This window comes from Elephantulus edwardii, unplaced genomic scaffold (genome assembly GCF_000299155.1).
Source record: "Elephantulus edwardii isolate Elephantulus edwardi_28Jun2011 unplaced genomic scaffold, EleEdw1.0 scaffold00288, whole genome shotgun sequence".
NCBI lineage: Eukaryota > Metazoa > Chordata > Mammalia > Macroscelidea > Macroscelididae > Elephantulus > Elephantulus edwardii.
Genome location: NW_006400038.1, coordinates 366,990 through 390,431, shown reverse-complemented (window position 1 = coordinate 390,431; position 23,442 = coordinate 366,990). Strand labels below are relative to the sequence as shown.

The window sequence follows — 23,442 nt, the reverse complement described above, 5'->3', positions numbered from 1 at the left end:
GCTATCTCAAATTCTTTGATGATCTGGTATAAAACTGCTACCCAATAGACTTTCCTCCTGGACTACTTCACTTTTAGCTTTGGAATTTAAAGAAATGTTTTAAATAGGTAACTTGGTGGAGTGGCAGGCTTCATGGGCTGGGAGTTAGGAAATAAGGTTAGATTCTAAGCTCTGTTGCTGTATCATGTGCTTTTCTCTGAGCTGCCATTCCTTAACCTATCAGACAGCTAACTGCCCAGTGTCCCTCCCAGTGCACATATGCCCACACTTTGGACCCTGAGCAGCTCTGCACTCTCCTTATCTTCTTTTTTGCAGACCTTGGCCACCCACTTGCTGGAAAGCCTAGCATCTGATGAAGGAAGTGGTGCTCACTTTTTGTGCTGTACCTTTTGCACTGCTTTGCAGCCTTCTTCACCTGGTGTATAACTCTGAAAAGTCAGATCAAACTTCATACCTGCAGGAAATGATGAAACCAGGGAAATGGTTAGATATGTCACTTCCAAATGAAACCTCCTTTACCAGCCTACGAATTATTTTTTTAATTATTTTTTAAATAGTGGTCAATTTTGTTTATTCACTTGCTCATTCAGTAAATAGTTTCTTCAGTTTGCAAACACTGCTGGATGATATGAGGAGAGTCAAATTCAGACAACTCAGACTGCTCACAGAGCTCACCTGCTAGTGGGATGAAGACAGTGCACAGTAGTGCTGAAGACAGGAGATGGCAGCTAGTCGGGGGAACTAGGGATCATCCAGAAAGGATGAGCAAGGCCTAGAAACATGAGTAGGAGGGGGAAGATCATGATAATCATGTTACTTCTTTCCAGACTCTTCAGTATTGAACCCCATTAATGGCAATCTCAAGTCTGTGACAAATTGTGGACCACGGAGCAGCCTCCAGAAAAATTTGAATCAAGTCTTAGGTGTAAACCTTTTGTACAAAAACTGCCAAAATAAGAGGATTGTCTGGGACAATCCATGCCTTCCACATGGATTATATCTCAACATCAAGAAGATGTAAATCCTCACCACTGGACCAATAGGCAGCATCATGATAGATGGAGAAAAGATTGAAATTATCAATTATTTCATTTTACTTGGATCCACAGTCAACACCCATGTTAGCAACAGTCAAGAAAGTGAAAGATGCATTGGGAAAATCTGCTGTTAAGGACCTCTCCACAGTACTAAAGGGCAAGAATGTCTTGTTTAAAGACTTAACTTGTGCCTGATCCAAGCCATGGTCTTTTCAATTATCTGAAATATGTATCTGAAAGTTGTACAGTGAATAGGAATAACAGAAGAATCAATACCTAAGAAAAGAATCAATACCTTTGAGCTGTGGTATTGAAGAAGAGTATTGAATACCCCATGGGTTACCAAAAGAACAAATAGGTCTGATTTGGAGGAAGTACAACCAGAGTGTTCCTTAGAGGCACAGATGGTTGGGCTTTGTCTCACATGCTTTGGGCATGTTGTCAGGGGGGCTCAAGTCCTTGGAAAAAGGCATGCTGGGAAAGGTGAAGGGTCAGAAAAGAGAAAAAGACCTTCCAACAAGATAAATCGACACAGTGGAGCTTGATCATATCAGAGTTGGTGAGGATGGCACAGGATAGGGCCGAGTTCAGATCTGTTGGTCATAAGGTCACTATGTGTGGTGGTTGAGTCAGTGATGCCTAACAACAGTGGTATCATTAGGAAGGGAACCTAGCTGTAACTCTCATGGTTGTTCTTAGACTGCGTGCTGTGTTCCCTTCCATATTAAGCAATTTCAAGTATCTGTGTCTCTAGTCACACTATCTCTTCTGTTCACCGCCACCACCTAGCAGATTTCACTGATCCGCTAAGCTCCATTTCATCTCCTCAGATCATACCACCTCAGCACCTACTTATGCCATATTAGGGTTATTTATATGTGAACTTCTCAGGGGCAAGGAGTACTTTTTATTCTTCTTTATGTCTCCAGCATATAAGTGTAGTGCTTGATCTACAACCAGGAGAAGATAAAATAGATAAATGGGACCTTCTAAGAATCAAATCCCTATGCACATCCAAAAACTTCTCCAACAGAGTAAAAAGGGAAGCCACAGACTGGGAAAAAGTATTTGGTAATGACATGTCAGATAAGGGACTTATATCCAGAATTTATAAAATACTTGAACACCACAACAATATAAAGGTAAACAATCCAATTGAAAAATGGGCACAGGATATGAACAGACACTTCACCAAAGAAGACATTCAGATGGCCAACAAGCACATGAAGAAATGTTCAAAATCCCTAGCTCTTAAGATGCAAATCAGAACAACTATGAGATATCATCTCACCCCCGTCAGAATAGCAAAATTTAACAGAACAGCAAGCAACAAATGCTGGCAGGGTTGTGGAGAAACTGGAACCCTTATTCACTGTTGGGAGTGTAAAAATGGTGCAACCACTGTGGAAAGCAGTGTGGCGCTTTCTCAAAAAGTTGCAAATAGAAATACCATTTGACCCAGCAGTTCCACTACTGGGAATATACCCCAAAGAGACCATAACTATCACCCAAGCAGATTTATGTACACCCATGTTTATTGTGGCTTTGTTCACGATAGCAAGGAGTTGTAAACTACCTAAGTGCCCATCAACAAACGAATGGATAGAGAAGCTGTGGTATATTCACACAATGGAATACTATGCTGCATTGAAAAGCAAGGAACTCATGCAATATTATTCAAAATGGGTGACCCTGGAGGACATTATGCTGAGTGAAGTATCTCAGTCACGAAAAGACAAACACTGCATGGTGCCACTGTTGTAAAACAGGACTGACATCGGGGTTGGGGGAAGACTGAGAAAGATGGGATAAATAATGTATACTACATTGAAACAGATGAGGGAGAAAACTGTTTAAAAGGGATATGTGATTAGGTATAATTGTCATGACAGGAATCCCGAATGAAGGCTGCATAGTTGAATAGACCTGGGGGGAGAGAGAAAAACAATGGGGAACTTTTACTTTTCAAATAGAATAGTGTACTGAGGGGGAGGGGTGCGCAGGGAGAAAAGTGCAACAATGAATGAATGGAAATCCAAAATATCTGTAAATTTTTGTTAATTAAAAAATGATTGGGGGAAAAAACCCAAGTTGTAGTGCTTGGCAAAAAGAATAACTAGTGAGTGAGTGAATAACAGATGAAAGTCAGGAACTTAAGAACTGGTTTGTGAGTTTAGTGAGAAGATTGTCTTCTGACAGCCAGCAGTTAATTCACCAGGATTGTCTTTGGTTCTAGGTGTCAGTAATCAACACTGTGGACACCTCGCATGAGGACATGATTGTGAGTATTCATTCAGTCCTCCCACGTAGGCTGTGGACATGGGAACTTCTGTGGAAGGGAGGGGCTTTTGTGTTTATCCTTTTCTTTGGTTAATTGTAAATTCAGATACAGCTTTGCAGCCACTGGTCAGCCTCTAGTTTTAAGCCACAGTCAACCCAGATGTGTCCTGTGAATTAGCAGGACAGTGACATTCTGGTCACTCCGGGAAGAGAACTCAACCTTCTGGCCAAGGGGATGTGGATATTTGACACTAGTCTTCCCACTTGTCTTCTGCTGCCACCTCAAGAAGTACTAAACTGTGGGTTTCCTGAGAGGAAGCATGGCTCAAAGGACAGCACTGCAGGAGTGAGTCCAGAGGTTAAAGTCCCGGTAGGAGAAACACAGACTACTTCCCTCAGGCCTGAAAGTTCAGGTCACCTTTGGGCAAGAGCAGTCCCATCAAGCTCAGTTGCCTTAGGCCCAGTGCCACCATAGTCCGTCCTGTCCTGACTCTCCAGCCAGCAGTTGCTTTTGGTTTTCTGAGAGCTTGCCTGGTCTGAGTTGTGTGTGTTTGTGGATTCTGTAGTGAGTGGATTGGTAGCAAGACCATAGCTCCTTTCACACAGCATGGTACCAATATGAGACTCCCTGCTCAGTCTCTAACTTTTCTGAGCCTGCCTCGATTTCCTCATAGCTAACGTGAACATAGTAATAGACCAGCTGCTTACTTGTGTTGGCTGAGTTTAAGGAGTAGATGAGGCAAAGTAGAAATGACTAGTATTTGCTCATTAAATACTCTTTATTCAATAATTCATTCAACCTTCATCAACAGCTCTTAAGCAGATACCATCATGAATCCTATTTAGAAGAAAACTGAAGTTCAAGGAAGTTTGTTAACATAAAAGTTGCAAAAAGATAAGCTAAGGATGTGGGATTTAGCTCAGGGTACTGTTAGTTTGACAGTGCAGTGGCACCTATACTGTCTTCTTAGGAAACCAACTCCTGAAATAGTGGGAAGAGTTGAAATCCAAAGAAAAACCAAGATGTTTCCTTGGGCACTGACCCAGACAGAATGGGGCAGCTGAGGAACGTGCACAGTATGCAGCAGAGAGCTGGTATCATTCAGCCTGGCCAGAGACTGTGTGCCTCACAGGAACCCTACCCGAGATGGATGTGAAGGCCTGGGCAGGGTCAAACTTCTGGATGGTCAGTGGTTGTCAAGCAGTTTGGTTCATGAATGGTAGGGCCATTGACACTAAGTCTTTATTTTGCTTAGATGTGGGAAACTTAGAGTACTAGTACATCATTAAGACATAGGAGAGGCAGAATTCTAGGAGCCAGTGTGCACAGAGAACCCAAGTCCATGAAGGAAGAACCCAAATATCTGGATAGAATGCCATGGCCAGTCTGGCAGTCCACCAGAGAGACCAGTTAGACCTTGTGTCTGTCAGAGGCCTGCTAGTTTGGCAGCATTAGCCCCAGCTTCTGGGATGGAAGAAAAGGAGGCCAGGCTAACCTTCCCCCCTACAGACGAGATCAAAAGGGTCCTTAGCTGGTGAATGTGACTCAGACTCAGCTGTCACTTACTGTCGAGTCAGTCCCAGCTCACAGCAACCCTCCATCAGTGTTCTCAGGGGATAAATGGAAAGGGGAGGGGACCGCCCATCTCCTTGTTCCTCAGCAGCTAGTGGATTTGCACTACTGGACACAGCACTCTCTCCCGGATGTATGTGAGGAGTCTGTAAGATCAGCTCAGTGAGACATTTGTCCCTTTCAGAAGGTGAAAGGTTGGCACGCCAATTCCTGTCCTCTGCCTCTTTTAAGAAGTGGTGAGTTTCAGGTCGTCTAACTGCATTTGTTACCAGCCTTCTGGCTTCCCAGACTTTTCTCCCTTTGCAGCATGATGCCCAGATGGACTACTACGGCACCCGATTGGCAACCTGCTCGTCAGACAGATCTGTCAAAATTTTCGACGTCCGCAACGGGGGACAGATCCTTATTGCTGACCTCAGGGGGTGAGTGTGGCCAACCCTAGGGAAGGTGTCCGAGACTCATTTGTCTTCTGAAACCTACCCTCAAGTCTAGGAGGAAAGATGAGAACTCAGTTCAGGGTAACCTCTCAAGATGTTTAGCAGAGATGACCTGTGGGCTCCAGGTCTGCAGAGTGGTGTGGTCAGGGGCACAGGCACAGCCAGGGGTGAATTCAGGCCTGCTCTGCTCTGCAGAGACTCACCAGAAGACCTAGGGAAGGAGCCCATTACCTCTCTAAGCTTGATCAGCTCCACCACAAGATGGAGCTAGTGGGCCCTCCTGCCCAGGTTGTTGTTATGTGCCCTTGTGACCCTATGCACAAGAGCTCTGAACCCTGCCCTATCCTGAGCCAATCTCACTGTCTCTGACACACCTGCCTATTACCTCAGTCACTGTGTCATCAGTCCATCTCATGCAGGGTCTTCCTCTCCAGCACTGTCCCTCCACCCTTCCAAGCATGATGTCCTTCTCCAGGGACTGTTCCCTCTGGCAACATGCCCAAAGTATGTGAATAGACATGTTTGTTTTCTTGGCTCTCCATAATATGTTCAGCACTCTTCTCTAGCACTACAACTCAAAGGCATAGTTCTTCATCTGTCATCCTTATCCAGTTCTCTGATGCATAGCAAGTAATTGCAAAGACCAAGGCCTGGATTGGGCTCACCTTAGTCTCCAGTCTGACATCCTTGCTCTTCACTCTTGAGCGTTCCCTGGATTTTCCCAGTCCAGTTCATCCTTTCATTTCCTGACAGCTAGTGCCAAAATTGTTGATTGTGGAACCAAGCAAGCTAAAATTGTTGACAATCTCAATCTCTTATCCATCTGACATGATGCTGCCACCTGGCCCAGGGGTGAGAATCTTTCTTTTATTAATGTTGAACTTCAATCCATATTGGAGACTGCAGTCCTTGACCTTCTGCAACAAATGCCAAACAGCTAAAGCTTTTAAACTGGGTTCTCTTGTGGTTCCATGGATAGAATTGAGAGGTAGGTTAACTGAAGTGAGGAGGAAAAAATATCACTTCTTTGTTTTCAGTGACTCTGAAATGTAACATGTCCTTCTATTATGGGTGTTGGCAAGAAACCAGTCATAATTATGGTAGTTGTCACCTTGATACCAATAGAAGTCATGTTTCTAACATCATTTTTACTTATTTATACTTTGAAATTATAGTAATTATTGAACTGCTACTACAGCTTGTAATTTAATTTATTCATAAAAATTCAAGTTTATCCCTGTTAGTGTAATCTTTTTTATATATAATAAAATTTTTTACTTTAATTGTGATTTTAACTTTTAAACAGTCCTTTTCTTCATCTATTCCAGTGCAGTGTTCATTATCTATTCACTCTTATCCTGTTCTCCTCCCAAACCCTCATCTCATCTTTTTTTTAATGTAACTATTTCAAAAGATCAGGAGATGTATTGCACTGGGAAAATCTGCAGTCAAGGACCTCTCCAAATTGTTGACGAGCAGTGATGTCATTTTGACAACTAAGGTGTACCCAATTCAGGCCATGGTCTTTTCAGGCACTTACTATACATCTGAGAGCTGGACAATGAGTAAGGATGAAGGAAGAAGAATTGACACCTTTGAGCTGTGGTGTTGGAGAAGACTTCTGGCTATCCCATTGACTGCCAAAAGAACAAACAAATAATGTCTTGGAAAAAATAAGCCAGAGAGCTCCTTGGAGGAAAGATGATAAAGCTTCATCTCACATACTTTGGGCATATTGCTAGGAGACGCTATTCCTTGGAGACACTATTCCTTGGAGACAGACATCATGCTTGGGAAAGTGAAGAATCAGTGAAAGAGGAAAACCCTCACACAGACTCATTGACACAGTGACTGCTGTGATGGACTCAGATGTGTCAGAAAGTGTGAGGATGGCACAGTATAGGAGAGCGTTCAGATCTTTTGTTCACATAGGGTCACTGTGGATCATCCTCAACTCCATGCCACCTAACAACAGCATAACTATTTCAATATAATAAGATTTTCTTTATAATTCTAGTTTTGTATGCACCCATTCCTCACCTAGTTACATAGTCACAAAGCTAGGTCTCAGAGACCAGGTGTAACATGAGTGGTGGTATTGTTAGGTGCCATCAAGTCACCTGCGACTCATAGCAACCTGTGTACAATATCTCTAAACCCTATGCTATCCTGAGCAAGTCTCACTGTCTCAGATACACCTGCCCCATTACCCCAGTTACTCTATCAATCCATCTCATCTGGGGTCATCTTCTCTTGTACTGCTGTCCCTCACCCTTCCAAGCATGATGACCTTCTCCAAGGACTGATCCCTCCTGGCCACTTACCCCAAGTATGTGAGACAGAGTTTTTAAATCCTTGCCTTGAAGGAGGAACTTGGTTTCACCCTCTCCAGGACAGACCTGTTTGTTCTCTCAGCAGTCCATGGTGTGTTCAGTACTCTCCTCCAGCACCATAAATCAAAAGCATCAATTCTTTTGTCACCCTTAGTCACTGTCCAGCTCTCTGATGTATAGCAGATAATTGAGAAAACCGTGGCCTGGATCAGGCTCACTTAGGCTAGACTGACATTATTGTTCTTTAGCACTCTGAAGAGGTCCTTGACAGCAGATTTCTGTAATGCAGTTTGTCTTTCTGAGTGCTAGTGCCAAAAGAGTTAATTATGGAGCCGAGCAAGCTGAAATTGTTAACAATCTCAAATATAATGATAGTAGCAGATGAGATTTACTGATTCCCTGTGGTAAATTCAGATGTGCTGAGAAGACAAAGCTGGATAAAGCCAGGCTGTGGGGCTAGAGGGTCAGTGCTATAGCCATTTCACCTCCCCTGTGCTGGGTCAGAGCCCATTCCCATTCCAAACACCCAGCATACAAGCTTCAGAGCCTAGAATGCCCTCTGGCACCTGGAGCTTCCTCCAAAGATGCCAGGAGCCCGCCTAGGAAAGTAGGCCTACCAAAGCTTTGTTCTCATTTTGTGCTATGCTGAAACTTGCACTCATTTGAGATGCCCTCTCCAGTGCCTCTTCTTCCTCCACTTTCTACCTCCAACAGTTTTGAGCTGATGGGCCTCAGACTGTGGAGGACCTGAGTATCTAGAACATCTGTGCTACTACTGTCTGTGTGTCTGTGCAGAAGGTGTGGCCACTAAGCAGGCTGGCCTGATGTGGCAGGTGGACACCATGCACTCACCAGCAGGAAGGAACAGAGGGCTTTGAGACAGTGCAATCTAGCTTCTCAGAGCACTGCTCAACACACCCTCTCAGAAGGAGGGGTTGCATTACAACTGTTGCTGCCCTGCCTACTACCTTATTAATGTGCAAAATTGTCAGACTTTCTGCCATTGTCCTGACTGAGAAATGTTAGGTAATAGGGTAGTGAGTGACAAGTGATAGCAAGTGTCACTCAAGAGCATTAATGTAAGAATACTATATTTTATCCACTATTCTGGACTTTATTTTATTATTTGTGTGTGTGTGTGTGTGTACCGTCAAATCAGATCTGACTGGTACAGGAGAGATTGTCCCTCCTTTCCCAGCAGAGCATCTGGTGGATTCGAACCATGCTCCTCTGGGATTGCAGTGCAGCTTCTTGTCACTAGGCCACCAGAGCTCCCCGTCTGGACTTTACAGAATAACTTTCATCACACTGCTCAAAAGAACCCCTGGCAAGTCCATTTCCAGTGCATGTTTGTTTACTGAGTAAAGTCAGTAGCCATTTAAGGAAACAGCATATATAGGTTACCTTTTTAGTTTGTCAGGTGTCTAGTGACCAAGAATCCCCTTGCTGAAACCTGCTGGAGTTAGGCCTGGTTGCCAGTCTGGCTGAGACAGTCATGTTTGCTGCGACTTGGTCCTTTCTGCTCTGCCTTTGTTATGCTCAAAGGATGTAAAATACTGGAAGGATAAAATATCTGTACCCCATTCTTTTCTGCCCTGGTTAAAACTTTGCTAGTTTTTGGAAGTTTGAGTCTTCACAATTTGCCGTCAAGTCAGTACTATTTATAGCAACCCTATAAACAACAGATCTGACCCCTGTTCTGTCTTGTGCCAACCTCACAATTTCTGCCACACTCGAACCCATTGCTGCAGTTACCATATCAGTTTAACTGATTGAGAGTCTTGTCTCCTTTGCCATCTCTCCACCTTTCCAAGCATGGTGTCCTTCTAAGAATTAACAAGAAATGCCACAGTAGATGAGTTTAGCAAACATACTTCTTTTTTCACTGTTTAAAAGGCTAGAAATCCAAAATCAGAACACCAGCTCTAAAGGACAGCTTCCTCTCTGTCCACTCTAGTGAATCTGGTTCTTTTTTCCTTGTATCCTATGTAGGCTGGTCCCCCTTGGAGATCTGCAGGTGTCTTGGCACCAGTGTTCCCCTCGGTCTCAGATTCTCAGTACAAGAACCCCAGGTCCAAACAGCGTAGTCCAACCCTGGTTCTTCTTTCTTGGTGGTGCTGAAGGCCCTTCATTTCTCATTTCTTTTTCCTTTTATCTCTTAGGAAAGAAAAGATGATTAGAGTTCATGTCCTAGAGAAACTCCCCTAATCCCCTTCCATCTGATTGGCTCACTACATTATTACACCATCACTGAGAGTCACAACTTGGCCAAGTTGACAGTGTCTTAGAAGGACACATAAAAAGATACACTTCATTTCTAGGTCAGTGTAAGAGCTCGGGCTCCTAACCATTCCCTCCTGTGGGCTGTCGACCCTTCCCTGGATGAGAGAAAGATTCCTGTGCAAAGCCTAGCACAGAGTAGATATTTGTGGTTGTTAGGTGCTCTCAGCTACAGCTTGTAGTGCCCTGTTGTTACATGCCATAGGGACCTTGTGAGCAATGGATCTGAACAGTGCCTATCCTGTGCTGTCCTCATCATCTCTAATATACTCCAGCCCATTGTTAGGGTCACTGTGTCAATCCCCTCCCTAAGGAGCTTCCTCTCTTTGACTGACCTTTCCAAGCATGATAACTTTTTTCTCAATATTGAACTCTTAACAACATGCCCAGAGTTTGTGAAATGCTGCTGACACCGTCCTTGCCGCTAAGGAGCACCCTGGCTCTACTTCCTCCAAGACAGACCTGTTTGCTCTTTTGACAGTTCATAGCATATTCAGTACTCTTCTCCAACACCACAACTTGAAGGGCTGATTGCTCTTCTGTTATTCTTTGTCATTATGCACTTTTAAAATGCATAGCAAGTAATTTAAAAGATCATGGCTTGGAGCAGGTGCACCTTAGTCTTTAAATTGACACTGTTGCTCTTTAGTACTTTGGAAAGGTCCTTGACAGCAGATTTTCCCAATGCCACACATCTTTTTTGAGTTCTTGACTGCTTATACCAAAGATGTTGGTTGTAAATCCACATAAGATGAAATCATTGACAATTTCAGTCTTTTCTCCATCTGTTACAGTGTTGCCTGTTGGTCCAGTGGTGAGAATTTTTGTTTTCTTGATGTTGAAATGTAATCCTTATTGAAGATTTTAGCAAGCATTTTTTTTTTTCATTTTTATTTTATTATTTTTGTGTGAGTGTACCGTCAAATCAGATCTGACTGGTACAGGAGGAGATTGTCCCTCCTTCCCCGGCAGAGCATCTGGTGGATTCGAACCATGCGCCTCTGGGATTGTAGTTGCAGCACCAGAGCTCCCCTTTTAGCAAGCATTTTAAGTCCTCCTCTCTTTCAGCAAGAAAGATTGTGTCATCTACACAACACGGGTTACTGATGAGTTCTCCATTCCTCATGCTATATTCTTCATAAAGCCCAACTTCTCAAATGATTTGTTCAGCATGTAGAAACAGGATTGGTCCTGACACATGCCTTTCTTGATTTTTAAACCATACAGTGTTCCCATGTTCTATTCAGACAACACCTTGTAGGTTTAAGTGTTGCATGAGCACAAGTAAGTATTCTGGGATTCCCATTCTTCCCACTGTTAGCCATCATTTGTTGTAATGTATGTAGTTAAATGCCTTTGCATAGTCAATAAAACACAGACAGCCTTCTGGTATTCTCTGCTTTCAACCAAGGTCATCTGACAGTGCCAGTGATGTCCCTGTGAACAATCATTTGGAACCTTGCCCTAGTGTCTTGTTCACAGTCTCCACCCTGTGCCACCCATTGTTACTCCCTCAGTCTATCTCATTGAGGGTCTTCCTCTTGCTGACTCCCTGCTTTTTCCACTGTGATGTCTTTTTCCAAGGACAAGGCCCCTCTTGACATGCTCAAAATATGTGAGACAAAGTTTAACCATCCTTGCCTCTAAGGATGTTTAGCTCCCAGATTGCACATCATGCAGGAAACATTTGTTTGTTCTTTTGGCAATCCATGGTACATTTGATACTGTTCACCAAAATAACAATTTGAAGGGTTATTGATGAGTCTGTGTTTGTCAGATGACTGGGTAAAGAGCAGTTTCTAAACTTTTCAAAGTTTAGAAAGCTTAAAAAATATGAAAATTAGACAGATACTACTTTTTCAGGAAGTTAACTGTGGAAGGAGGTAATATTTCCATCTACAAAGACCTAGTGAGCATGTGTTGGTTCCAGACCCTAGATCAAGGAACACCAAAGAAGGCCTGTGCCTGGCTGGGTCAGGGTCATAGGCTTACAGAATGAGGGGTCAGGGTGGTAGGCTTAGAGGCTGAGTCCCTCGCCCTCCCTCCTGGGACTCTCAAGCTGTTCTGTCCTGAGAGACTGTGTCCACTGAGAATGCCCTTCAGCTCTGTCCAGGCAGCGCCTGGCAGAGCACTGAGGACCCCTCTTCTCCTCCTGCAGCCATGAGGGCCCTGTGTGGCAGGTGGCCTGGGCACACCCCATGTATGGCAACGTCTTGGCCTCCTGCTCGTATGACCGCAAAGTCATCATCTGGAAGGAGGAAAATGGCACCTGGGAGAAGACTCATGAGCACACAGGCCATGACTCCTCAGGTACCAGTCCCGGGGGCGGGCGGGCCAGGAGCCCCTCATGGCGGACACTGTCCTGTGAAGTCTTGGCTCAGGCCTCCCCATAGTACTGCTTGTTTCTCCTTGGGGCTTTGGCTGGCTATTCAGCTGGTTTGTCTACAGCCAGGTTTGGGCTCCAGACCTGAAGCCAGTCCACCGCAGGATGAGAAAAGCACACACAACTCAGCTAGTCTTTCTTAAGGCTAAATAGGCTAAATATATTCTACTACTGACCTTTGATTCTCAGAGTGTGATTCTTGTCACTTTTTTGTTATGACAGACTTTAATTTATGGAACAATGATGATAGTAGGAAGTGTTAGGATTGTTAAAATTTAGTTGTTTGTAGTCCCTACAGTTGTTTTGGGTTGTTTTTGTTTTTGTTTTTTTTAATGTAAATGGTAAATGGGAGAAATCAAACTGTAACCCTCTGGGCTGTGCTCTGCCTGCCCACGTGCCCCCTCCTGCCTGCAGTGAACTCCGTCTGCTGGGCACCGCATGACTTCGGCCTGATCCTTGCCTGTGGGAGCTCTGATGGGGCCATCTCCCTGCTGACCTACACCGGCGAGGGCCAGTGGGACGTGAAGAAGATCAGCAATGCCCACACGGTGAGTGAGGTGCTTTCTGCCTGCAGAGGATCCCTGTTACCTGGCCTTGGGTTGACTGTACACACCCAGGAGTGGCAGGGAGGGCTTCCTGCTGTGCATGCCACAGGAGGGGCCGCAGAGGGAATGATAGTGGCTGGCAGGGTGGGCTTCCTGCTGGGCACGTGGCAGGAGGGGCCAAGGAGGGAATGACAGTGGCTGGCAGGGTGGGCTTCCTGCTGCGCATGTGGCAGGAGGGACTGGCAGTACTGCCTGCGCAGTGAAGGGCTCATTCTAGCTTATGAGGAGGCCATTGAGGCTTAAAGGAAGGCAATTGCTTCAGAAGATGCTTTGCTGGTATTCAGGACTACTATCTTGGCAGGTAGTCCCAGCCATGGAGGGTCCCAACACTTCTGAGATTTAAACACAGTAGCCCCAATTCTTGCCTGTGTGCTTTTGTAGTTCTTCCATCTGGGGGAATCTAGTAAAAGAATCTGTCCAGCCCTCAAGAGAGTAGTATCTCATTATGGTTTTGATTTGCATTTTCCTAATGAGGCCCTGGATAACATAAATATTAAATATTTTCAGCTGAAAAGTTAGTCATTTGGGCTTTCCCAGAGGCTCCTTAGAAGACAAGTGTAGTGATAGCTTCCAGCAAGTCACAGAAGAGAAGTGTGGCCCTCATGGCCCACAAGCCTGCCTTCTAGTATTGGGTACTTTATGAGGAGAAACTGCTGAGAGGGAAATCAAGTTTAACCTAGTAGAGTCAGAGAGGAAAGAGAGGATGTGGACCACAGTGGAGGAGAGGGACTGAACCAGGCAACCCAAGTAAGCAGCCTGCCCTTCTAAACGTTATTGACCTTACTGTATCAGGAAAACTAATTCCACATGAAAATAACCAATAAAAGGTAGAATCACATATAAAGTTATAAGAAAGAAAGGATAAACAGAATATCCTGTGTCCCCTCTCAACACATGTGTGTAATAATCCTTCGTAATGAGTGGGTTCAGGGTGGGTTGAAATGCCCATTAGTAACTACATTGCGGCCCTGATCCAATGTGGGGTCATTTTCCCTGGGGTGTGGTCTGTACGCCTTTTATCTCACGGGAGGGGGGAGAGTTGAGACAAGAGGGCAAACCTCAGTACCACTAAAAATGCCAGGAGGGGGTGTGCTTTGGGGTTTGGATCCAAAGCACTAGGAAGCTCCTTGACATCAGGGAAGGCCGGTGCATATGAGGTTCTCCACAGGTGTTACAGGAAATGGGCCTTCCCCTAGAGCTGCTGCCCCAAACGCAGATGTCTCCTCTCTAGCCTCCTACACTGTAAGAAGGACGCTCTGGTGGTGTGGTCCTCACGGAATGGTACTGCTGACCCAGAGGACCACCCCCTCCCCAGCATCTCAAGTCCACCAGTGGCTCTCAGGCACTTTACAGCCTAAGAAGCTGTAAAGCGGGAGGGTAAGCAGTGAGAGTGAGAGGCTATAAGAGAAGAGCCATCCACTTGTGAAATCTGTTACAGCAGCACTAGGTGACAAGTGAACGGATGAGCAGCTGTATTCATATGTGAAACTACTTCCGTTCACCAATAAGATCACACCATTATTTCTTTAACAATAGCAGTGAATTTTAAGATAATGATGGGTTCAGAACTGCTGTACATAGGGTCACTCTGCATTGCAGGTGACTCAACCTTTGGAAGCAAGAGTGGCATCCACTTCCTAAACAACATGCCTCTAGAAACTATGACGGACTTGAGGCCTTTTGTTCACAAAGTCACTATGAGTCATGCCTGACTAGAAGGTGATCAACAACATGCTGAAAAAGTCAGAAAGGTCTATACTCTAAATCTACTGGTAGAACATTCTAGAAAATGTTAATTAGACTTTAATTGCAGAAAATGAATCAGTGTTTGCTAGGTTTTGGATGGGTAGCGTGTGGAGAAATGGACTGCAGAGGAGCAGGAGAAAACTTTCAGAGGATTGGATGGGCTTATTATCTGGATTGTAGTGATGGTTTCACAGAATTCACCCAGATTCACCCAGTCATATGCCCTATATGCAGTTAGTTTGTGTCAATTATACCCCAAAGCTGTTTTTTAAAAATTACTTTGAAATTGAAATAACACAAACTGTTACAAATATACAAGAACTCAAGGACTATTATTCCAGGCAACCTTCCTAAAAGTATCTACAAGAGAACATGCTTCAGGCAATAAAATTGTTTGGAATAACTAACAGTAACATTGTTTTGGTGGTGTTATTTGCTCTCAAGTCCCTGTAACTCATAATGACTCTATGTACAGTAGCTCTGAAACCTGCTCTGTCCTGAGCCAATCTTATTGTCTCTGACACACCTACCCACATTACCTCAGTCATTGAATCAGTCCATCTCATTGAGAGTTTTTCCTCTCCAGCACTGTCCCTTCACCCTTCCAAACATGATGTCCTTCTCCAAGGACTAATCCTTCCTTGCAACATTCCCAAAGTATGTCACTCAGAGCTTCAGAATCCTTGCCTCCAAGGAGCAGCCTGGCTTCACCCTCTCCGGGACAAACCGGTTCTCCTGACAGTCCATGGTAAATCCAGTACTATTCTCCAGCACCACAACTCAAAGGCATCAATTCTTCTGTCATACCTAGTCATTTGGCCCAGCTTTCTGGTGCATAGAAAGTAATTGCGAAGACCATGACCTGAATCAGGCATACCTTAGTCTCCATATGGACATCATTGCTCTTTACTACTCTGGAGAGGTCCCTGACAGCAGATTTCCCAGTGCAATTTGTCTTTTGATTTCCTAACTACTGGTACTAAGAGTATTGATTGTGGAGCCAAGCAAACTGAAGCTATCTGTTAACAACCTCAATCTCTCCACTGTCTGTCATAATGCTGGCAATTGGCCCAGTGGTGAGAATCTTTGTTTTCTTGATGTTGAGTTTCAATCTATACTGAAGGCCGCAGTCCTTGACCTTCTGCAGCAGGTGATTCAGGTCCTTCTCCGTTTCAGCAAGCAGGCTTATGTTATCTGCATAATGCAGATTGTTGATGAGTCTTCCTCCAGTCCTGATGTCACGTTCCTCCTCATAGAGCCAAGCCTCCTGGATATAATCTCCACATATAGATTGAAAAGGGGTGTGTGTATATATACATACATACACCCATACACAGAGTAACATAGATGTATATAAAAGTCACTCTACCAAACAAAACTGGCTGACAAAGAATTCCATGAAAAAAACATATGGTCAAGAGGCAGTGGTGATGAAGGAGGAATTTCAAGCCTCTCTGAAGGAATTGGCAAAAAACAAAGCCCCAGGAGTTGATGGAATACCAACTGACATATTTCAGCATATTTCAGGATGCTGCCCTGGACATGCTTAACAGCTTGTGCCAGGAAATCAGGAGCACAACTGCCTGGCCAATTGATAGAAAGAGATCTACATATATTCCTATTCTAAAAAAAGTGATCCAACAGGATGTGGAAATTGTTGAACAATATCACACCTACAAGCAAAATCATCCTGCTAAAGATTATCCAGAAATGACTGGAACAGTACATTGGCAAATAATTACCAAAAATACAAGCTGGGTTTAGAAGGCTGTGGTGCTAAGACCTCATAGCCAATGTCAGATGAATCTTAGCTTAAAGCAGAGAGAACCAGAAGAATGTCTGTGTTTCATGGACTGTGCAAAAACATTTGACTGTGTAGATCACAAAACTGTGGCTAACCTTGAGGGGAATGGGAATCCCAGAACACCTGATTGTGCTCATGCAAAACCAGTACTTGGACCAGGAAGTAGTTATCAGAACAGAGGAAGGAAACACTTGTTGTTGTTGTTATGTGCCGTCGAGTCGCTTGCGACTCATAGCAACCCTGTGTACAACAGCTCTAAACTCTGCTCTGTCCAATCTCATTGTCTCCGACACATTCATCCCTATTGCCCCAGTCACCAAATCAATCCACCTCCCAGAGGGCCTTCCCCTCCTGCACCTGCCCTCCACCCTCCCAAGCATGATGTCCCTCTCCAAGGACCAATCCCTCCTTACAACATGAACAAAGTATGTCGGACAAAGCCTCAAAATCCTTGCCTCCAAGGAGCAGCCCAGTTTAACCCTCTCCGGGATGAATCTGTTTTCTTAGCAGTCCATGGCACCCTCAGCACTCTCTCCAACACCAAAGCTCAAAAGCATCAATTCTCCTTCTATCCACCCTGGTCATTGTCCAACTCTCCAACGCATAAAAAGTGATTGCAAGGACCATGGCCTGTACCAGACACACATTAGTCTCCAGAGACACACCGTTGCTTTTCAGTACTTTAGAGAGGTCCCTAACAGCAGACTTTCCCATTGCAATACGTCTTTTAATTTCCTGGCTGCTGGTGTGATTCAAAATCAGGAAAGGTGTGCATCAGGGATGCATCTTGACTCCAAACCTTTTCAATCATTGAACAGATCATTGTGGAACAGATCATTCAGGAGACTACACTTTGTGAGGAGGAATGTGGCATCAAGATTGGAGGAAGACTTATCAACAACCTACATTATTTAGATGACACAACCTTGCTTGCCAAAACTGAGGAGGGCTTGAAGCATTTGCTGCAGAATGTCAAGGACTGCAGTCTTCAATATGGATTGAAACTCAACTTCAAGAAGACAAAGATTCTCACCACCAGTTGACAGCACCATGATAGATATAAAGGAGATTGAGATTAACAATTTCCACTTGCTTGGTTCCACAGTTTAGCACCAGCAGTCAGGAGATCAAAAGATGAATTACATTGAGAAAATGCCATCAGAGATCTCTCCAGAGTACGAAAGAGCAACAGTGTCAGTCTAGAGACTAAGTTGCACCTGATTCAGGTCATGGTCTTTCCCATTACTTGCTGTGCATCAGAGCTGGACAGTGATTAAGGAAGACATAAGAATCTATGTCTTTGAGTTGTGCTGGAGAGGTTGAATCCAAGTTGCTTCTTGGGAGACAAGGATTTTGAAGTGCCATCTGATATACTTTGGCATGTTGCCAGGAGAGACCAGTCCTTGTAGAAGTGTATCATGTTTGGAAGGGTGGAGGAATAGTACAGGAAAGGGAGAACCCTGGAGGATATGGATTTACACAGTGACTGGGGTGTGTGTATGTTAGAGACAATGAGATTGGTTCAGGATAGGGAGGTTTTCAGAGCTGTTGTACATAGGGTCACGATGGGTCACAGGCAACTCAACAAAAAGTAAGAGTAACAATTACTTATAGATAACTCTCTTCGTTATCTGGTAGGATTATAAGCAAAACTTGCACAAGTGGGGAATCATGCACATCAGCACACTGGCTCTTAGGAAGGGTCCCTCCTTGTTAGTAGCCCCAAGAGTTAGCTTTCTTTGATCTCTCCTGCTCTTTTTAGAACTCCAAGGTGATTAGGGTTAGGACCCATCCTACTCTGATATGATATCATTAATGTAACAAAAGAAAAACATGTTTCCACACAAGCTGGTATCCACAGGTAGAGGGGCCAGGATTTCAATACCTGTTTGGAGGACACAGTTTAGTCCATAACAAGAACAAATACTTGAATAGAGGTACAAAGCTGGTTGTCATTTTAGTGGCCTTGTGCTCTGCTGTGGTGGTGCGCAATTCTGTTCTCAATACTGTCTTAAGGCAGTTCTCATGTAAATCACGTACCTCTCTTTTGCCTATTAGTATTTTTATAAATTCAATCATTATTTGTCTTTAGGGGTTGGAAACAGAAACTTAGGTCTTCCATGTCAATAGTTCCTGCTTTTCCAATTGTACAACCCAAAGCTGGACAGTCATCACTCAGATGCATTGTGAGCCAGTGACTCCCTGTGTTACAGTTGAGAAAGAGGAGAGCACTTACAAACCACTCTATTTTCCATAATCATGTTGGCAACAGTAGTGTTGTCCTGAGACTGTTGTGTGTGCAGTTCTCTAAGTAAGCCTGTGGCGGTGAGCCATGTATCATCTATGAGCTAGATTATTGTTTGGAAGTACAATGTATTACCAAAAGAAACCAGGTTTTCTCCTAGTCCATCTTAGTCTGGAAACTCCACTGCAGTCGGTTCCCATCATAGTGGTTGCCAGACCTCCCTGAGTAGTGGATGATGGCATGCTGCAGATGCCAGGAAGTGAAGAAGGGTCTACACAGAAAAGGAGGCCTTGGACCACTAGACCACCACACGCCTGGTGGATTGCCCAAGGAGTGGTACAAGAGTGCTTTACATAACTCATTAAGCTATAAGGATATGTTGTATGGTTTTCTGAATGCACTCTCCTCTATAATAATAATACAAAAGGTGACCCTGTGTGCCCTGCTTTCATACATTTGAAAAATATTATATCACCAACTCCTGAGAGAATTCCTAACTCCTACTTTAGTTGTGTTCTACTGAAAAACACACTGATAGAAATACTTGTGGAGGATGGTGAGTGCAATCAGTTTCCCTGTAATGCAGTCCTGGAACTACAAAGGAGCTAGACCCAAGCCATGGTGTGCAGCAGCCCAGTGTCTTGCTGCAGGGACTAGCAAAGTCACGTCCCCTCTTTACAGATCGGCTGCAATGCTGTCAGCTGGGCACCTGCAGTTGTGCCCGGAAACCTCATAGACCAACCATCAGGACAGAAACCCAACTACATCAAGAAGTTTGCGTCTGGTGGCTGTGATAATCTTATCAAGCTGTGGAAGTAAGTGCATTTGTATGGACACCTCAAAAGGGTACCCTTCTCACCACCTGCCTCAGCCACACTTGAATATTCTTTCTTTTTCCCTCCTGTCAGTAAAATGTATCCAAGAAGAGCCTCTTCTTAAAAAAAATAACACTTGCCCTGTGTCTGAGCATGGGAGTTGCTGTTCCCCTAGCTCGCTCGCATTGGCTGGGGATGTGGGAACAAAGCTTCTCTGAGGTGCCTTTGTAGCTGGTGAGCTGGATAAAATGGCTCGACAGTTCAAGTCAAAAACTGGGACTGCTGCCTGCTGGGTAACCCCTTGTTCTCCCTGGCAGGGAAGAGGAGGACGGCCAGTGGAAAGAGGAGCAGAAGCTGGAAGCACACAGTGACTGGGTTCGAGACGTGGCCTGGGCCCCCTCCATTGGTCTGCCAACCAGCGTCATCGCCAGCTGCTCCCAGGTGAGCTCGGCCTGAGAAGCCTATGGAATTGCGTCTCTTAGGTGAAGCATTTAGAATCTCTCTGAGTTGGGAAGTCCTCTTAAAATGCAAGGATAGCAAGGGGCACATTAAGTACAGTACAGTCTAGGCTAGAAGCCACACTTGGCTGGCCGCCAGAGATAAAATGGTTACAGTTGAACTATCCCAGGGGAGGAGATCTATTCAAGGCCATGAGCTAGGAAATTCTGAGACTGTAAACTCTTCTCCTAACCCACACTGTCCATACAGAAATGAAACCAGGGTGAGCCTCTCATCCTCTGCTACCACCACCCTAGAAAAGAGTTGAATTAGGGTTTTTTTGTTTTATTTTTTTTAATTTATTTATTTATTTAATGTGTGTACCGTCAAATTGGATCTGACTGGTACAGGAGGCGATTGTCCTTCCTTCTTCAGCAGAGCATCTGGTAGATTTGAACCGTGCACCTCTGGGATTGCAGTGCAGTTTCCTGCCACTAGGCCACCAGAGCTCGCCTGAATTAGGGTTTTTGACTAAATTTGAGAGGTGTTACCTTACTCAATTACTTTTACTTTTTTTTTTTTTAACTTGCCCTCTTCTTATCTCTGAGCTCAGTTTTTAGATAACCATACTCATTCTGTTGACATCAAGAAAGATCTCGAGCAAGCAAGTGCTAGGCAGGTCTGAAGACAACTGTAGGGAAAGTGTGACTATTACCAATGCATCTGTGGTGGAGGGTTGGGGCTTGGCCAGTTCAGCATGTTCCTGGGGGCAAAGAGATAGGGATTGGTCATCAGGACTGTGGCAGCCGGAAGTCCTTGGCCATTCCTACACATGGTCACCTTTCTTGTTTGCAGCCAAATCCAGTATGACTCCAGGTTGGGAGGCTGTCACCAGTGGGGGAGCACCACTTCCCTCTCCTGATTTCATGTCTCTTCCAGGATGGGCGTGTCTTCATCTGGACCTGTGATGATGCGTCAGGCAGTACATGGTCCCCTAAACTGCTGCACAAGTTCAACGATGTGGTGTGGCACGTGAGCTGGTCCATCACGGCCAATATCCTGGCTGTCTCCGGTGGAGATAATAAGGTGCACCCATTTCCTGTGATGGTGGGCAGAGCCTGCTTGTCTTTACTCAGCCCACTGGAGGAGGCATTTGGCATTTGCATCAGGCTTGGGAAGAATTGCGTTTTCAGCGCACCTTGTGATTCTAGATAGACATCCTGAGAGACCATTTGTCCCTGTCTCATTGATAAGGGATAGAAGCTGGCCAGTGATTTACAGAAGGGCTACAGAGCTAGCAACAGGTCCAAGGCAACCAAAGCCATTAGCCGAGGGTCCATCATTAACCTTTTGGCTCCTTCATTTTAATGGTGATTTCCAGTTAAACCTGCTAAAAAGTAAGCATGCAAGAGCCCAAAGAAAGAAGGGGGCCTGCTGTCATAAATACACAGCATTTGTGAGTAGTTACTGTGTACCGACTTCTGTGTGCTTTATGCTGCTATGCTGTGGAGCCCATGCAGAAAGTGTAGTCACACAAAGCTTAACCCAGGACGGGACAGAGCATGAGAAGTTATGTGTTGCAAGCACTCCATTTGGAACCTGCTTGGTAAAGTTAGGGGCTCTGCCTCAGAGAAGTTGGCTGGCAAGTGGCTTTGTCCTTTTTCTCTGGGCAGCTTGTACTTCAGCCTACCTTGCTTTCTGCATTTCCAGAAAGAACCAGTGGTCCTATCTCAAAGGCTTGGAATTTTGGCACTGGAGTGGGCTTCAGGGACAGCTGACCTAGCCCTATTTGTTCATATGAGTGCTGGGTTGGGACTGACCCCCAGGACCTGACTCACACAGTCCTGCCATTGTATTTTCAAGACAGTAAGCAAGTGCTTACTTAATTCCCTGCTTCAGGTCTGCTGTTACTGGTTTTATGCTCCTGACTCCTTTGTTTTTCACAAAGCGCTTGTGGTGCTGCTCTTAGCACTCCTTTGCTTTTAAAGTACCAGGTAACTTCCCAGGAGCTCTGATGTTATAATCTATAGGGAGCTGAGCTGCTAGGCCCAACACAGCACCTGTGGGGGTTCAAATTCACTAGCTGCTCCTTGGGAGAAAGATGGTCACTCTCCTCCCATGCAATATATAGGCCCTGAAAACCTGCTGGAGGGTCAGCTCTGAGTTAGTTCTGACACTGAGTTTGAGTGTTTTGAGCTGAGGTATCTTCTCAACCCCAGACCATCCCACACAAAGCAGGCCTAGTAAACAAAGTCAGTTTGTGAAGCAGGAGCTCACATGCACACAGCTTTAGGCAGGTTATTATTTTTTAAATGCAATCCCCTAATCCTCTGTTCAGGGACAAACTTTTCCACTCTCAGATGTTTGTGTGGAGGCGGATCACACACTGAGCTTCAGTCTTCCCCAGCTGCAGTCGCTCTTACATGCTCCCAGGGTTAAATTTGTGATGACATTCAGCTACCCCACCCCCAGATTTCTGAATTAGCAGATCTGGACTTTGAGCTCGAGAATGTGCACTTTTGCAAGGTGCATGGCGGAGAGGTAGAGCTGTATCAAGTTAAAACAGCCTCTATACATGGATTGTTCACAGAATTTACACCTCTCAGCTGCTGTGACTTATCACTTCCTTTTTTCTTCATGTGCGTTCATTTCAATGGGAACCTAGGTGAGGTGCTGTGCAGAGGCCCTCAGTGGTGGTCCAGCCCAACAGAGAGGAACAGTGGGCCCCTAACAGCTGTATGTGCTTGGCTTGCAGGTGACCTTGTGGAAGGAGTCAGTAGATGGACAGTGGATATGCATCAGTGATGTGAACAAAGGCCAGGGGTCCGTGTCCACCTCTGTCACAGAGGGCCAGCAGAATGAGCAGTGAAGGACAGGCAGGGCTGGCTCCCTACCTGCAAATTGCAGGCCTGCCTCTGCCGGGAAACCCAGCTAGGCCACCAAGGAGCAGTTCTGCCACCTCAAAAAGGTTGGCCCAGGCATAGTTCCAGGTCAGCTCCAGTGTGATCAACTGCCTTAATGTAATTGAGTGTTGCTTATAATTTACGCTCCAGCGGAAAGCATTCATGTTACAGAGAAAACTCTTATGATCTTCAAATCTATTGTTTTAAAGTATATTTTGGCCATTTTTATGTGTTTTGGGCTCAGGCATTTTGGGAGTTTTGTTTCCAAAGTAAATGAATAAAATCATATTGCTTATAAGTCTTGCTGTGTTGCCCAAATGCCTGACTCGCTTTTGTTCTTGTTGGTCAGGGTTTCTAGTTCGTGAACAGCTGCATTAGATGATGCACAGCAGGTCACAGCCCAGTACTGTGCTAACCACACCCTGAGCTGGTCTGGCCCTGTGAAAACCCTCACCCTCACTCCTGGTGCTCACCCTTTCCTGTCACGGTTGGTGTGTTCTCATGGACCACCTGCCCTTGTACACCTGCGTACTCAGGTTTCTGCCTCACAGACTTCTGCAAGA

General features: G+C 44.9%; 1 protein-coding gene across 1 annotated transcript; it reads left to right on the top strand.

Annotated features, from left to right (window-relative positions):
* Positions 1 to 461: 461 nt before the first annotated feature.
* On the top strand, positions 462 to 22,896 carry SEC13 (SEC13 homolog (S. cerevisiae)). Its single transcript, XM_006900541.1, has 9 exons — positions 462 to 483; positions 3,274 to 3,318; positions 5,197 to 5,312; positions 12,099 to 12,250; positions 12,738 to 12,871; positions 19,405 to 19,538; positions 19,856 to 19,979; positions 20,916 to 21,062; positions 22,732 to 22,896. The coding sequence occupies exons 1-9, from the start codon at positions 481 to 483 to the stop codon at positions 22,843 to 22,845; spliced, it is 969 nt and encodes a 322-aa protein (XP_006900603.1). The 5' UTR covers positions 462 to 480; the 3' UTR covers positions 22,846 to 22,896.
* The last annotated feature ends 546 nt before the right edge of the window (positions 22,897 to 23,442 follow it).

Bases quoted from the DNA above. Each gene is read 5' to 3' on its own strand.
- SEC13 (XM_006900541.1), top strand. The intron at 12,872-19,404 runs GTGAGTGAGGTG...CCCTCTTTACAG, and splicing joins AGATCAGCAATGCCCACACG to ATCGGCTGCAATGCTGTCAG. The intron at 19,539-19,855 runs GTAAGTGCATTT...TCTCCCTGGCAG, and splicing joins AATCTTATCAAGCTGTGGAA to GGAAGAGGAGGACGGCCAGT.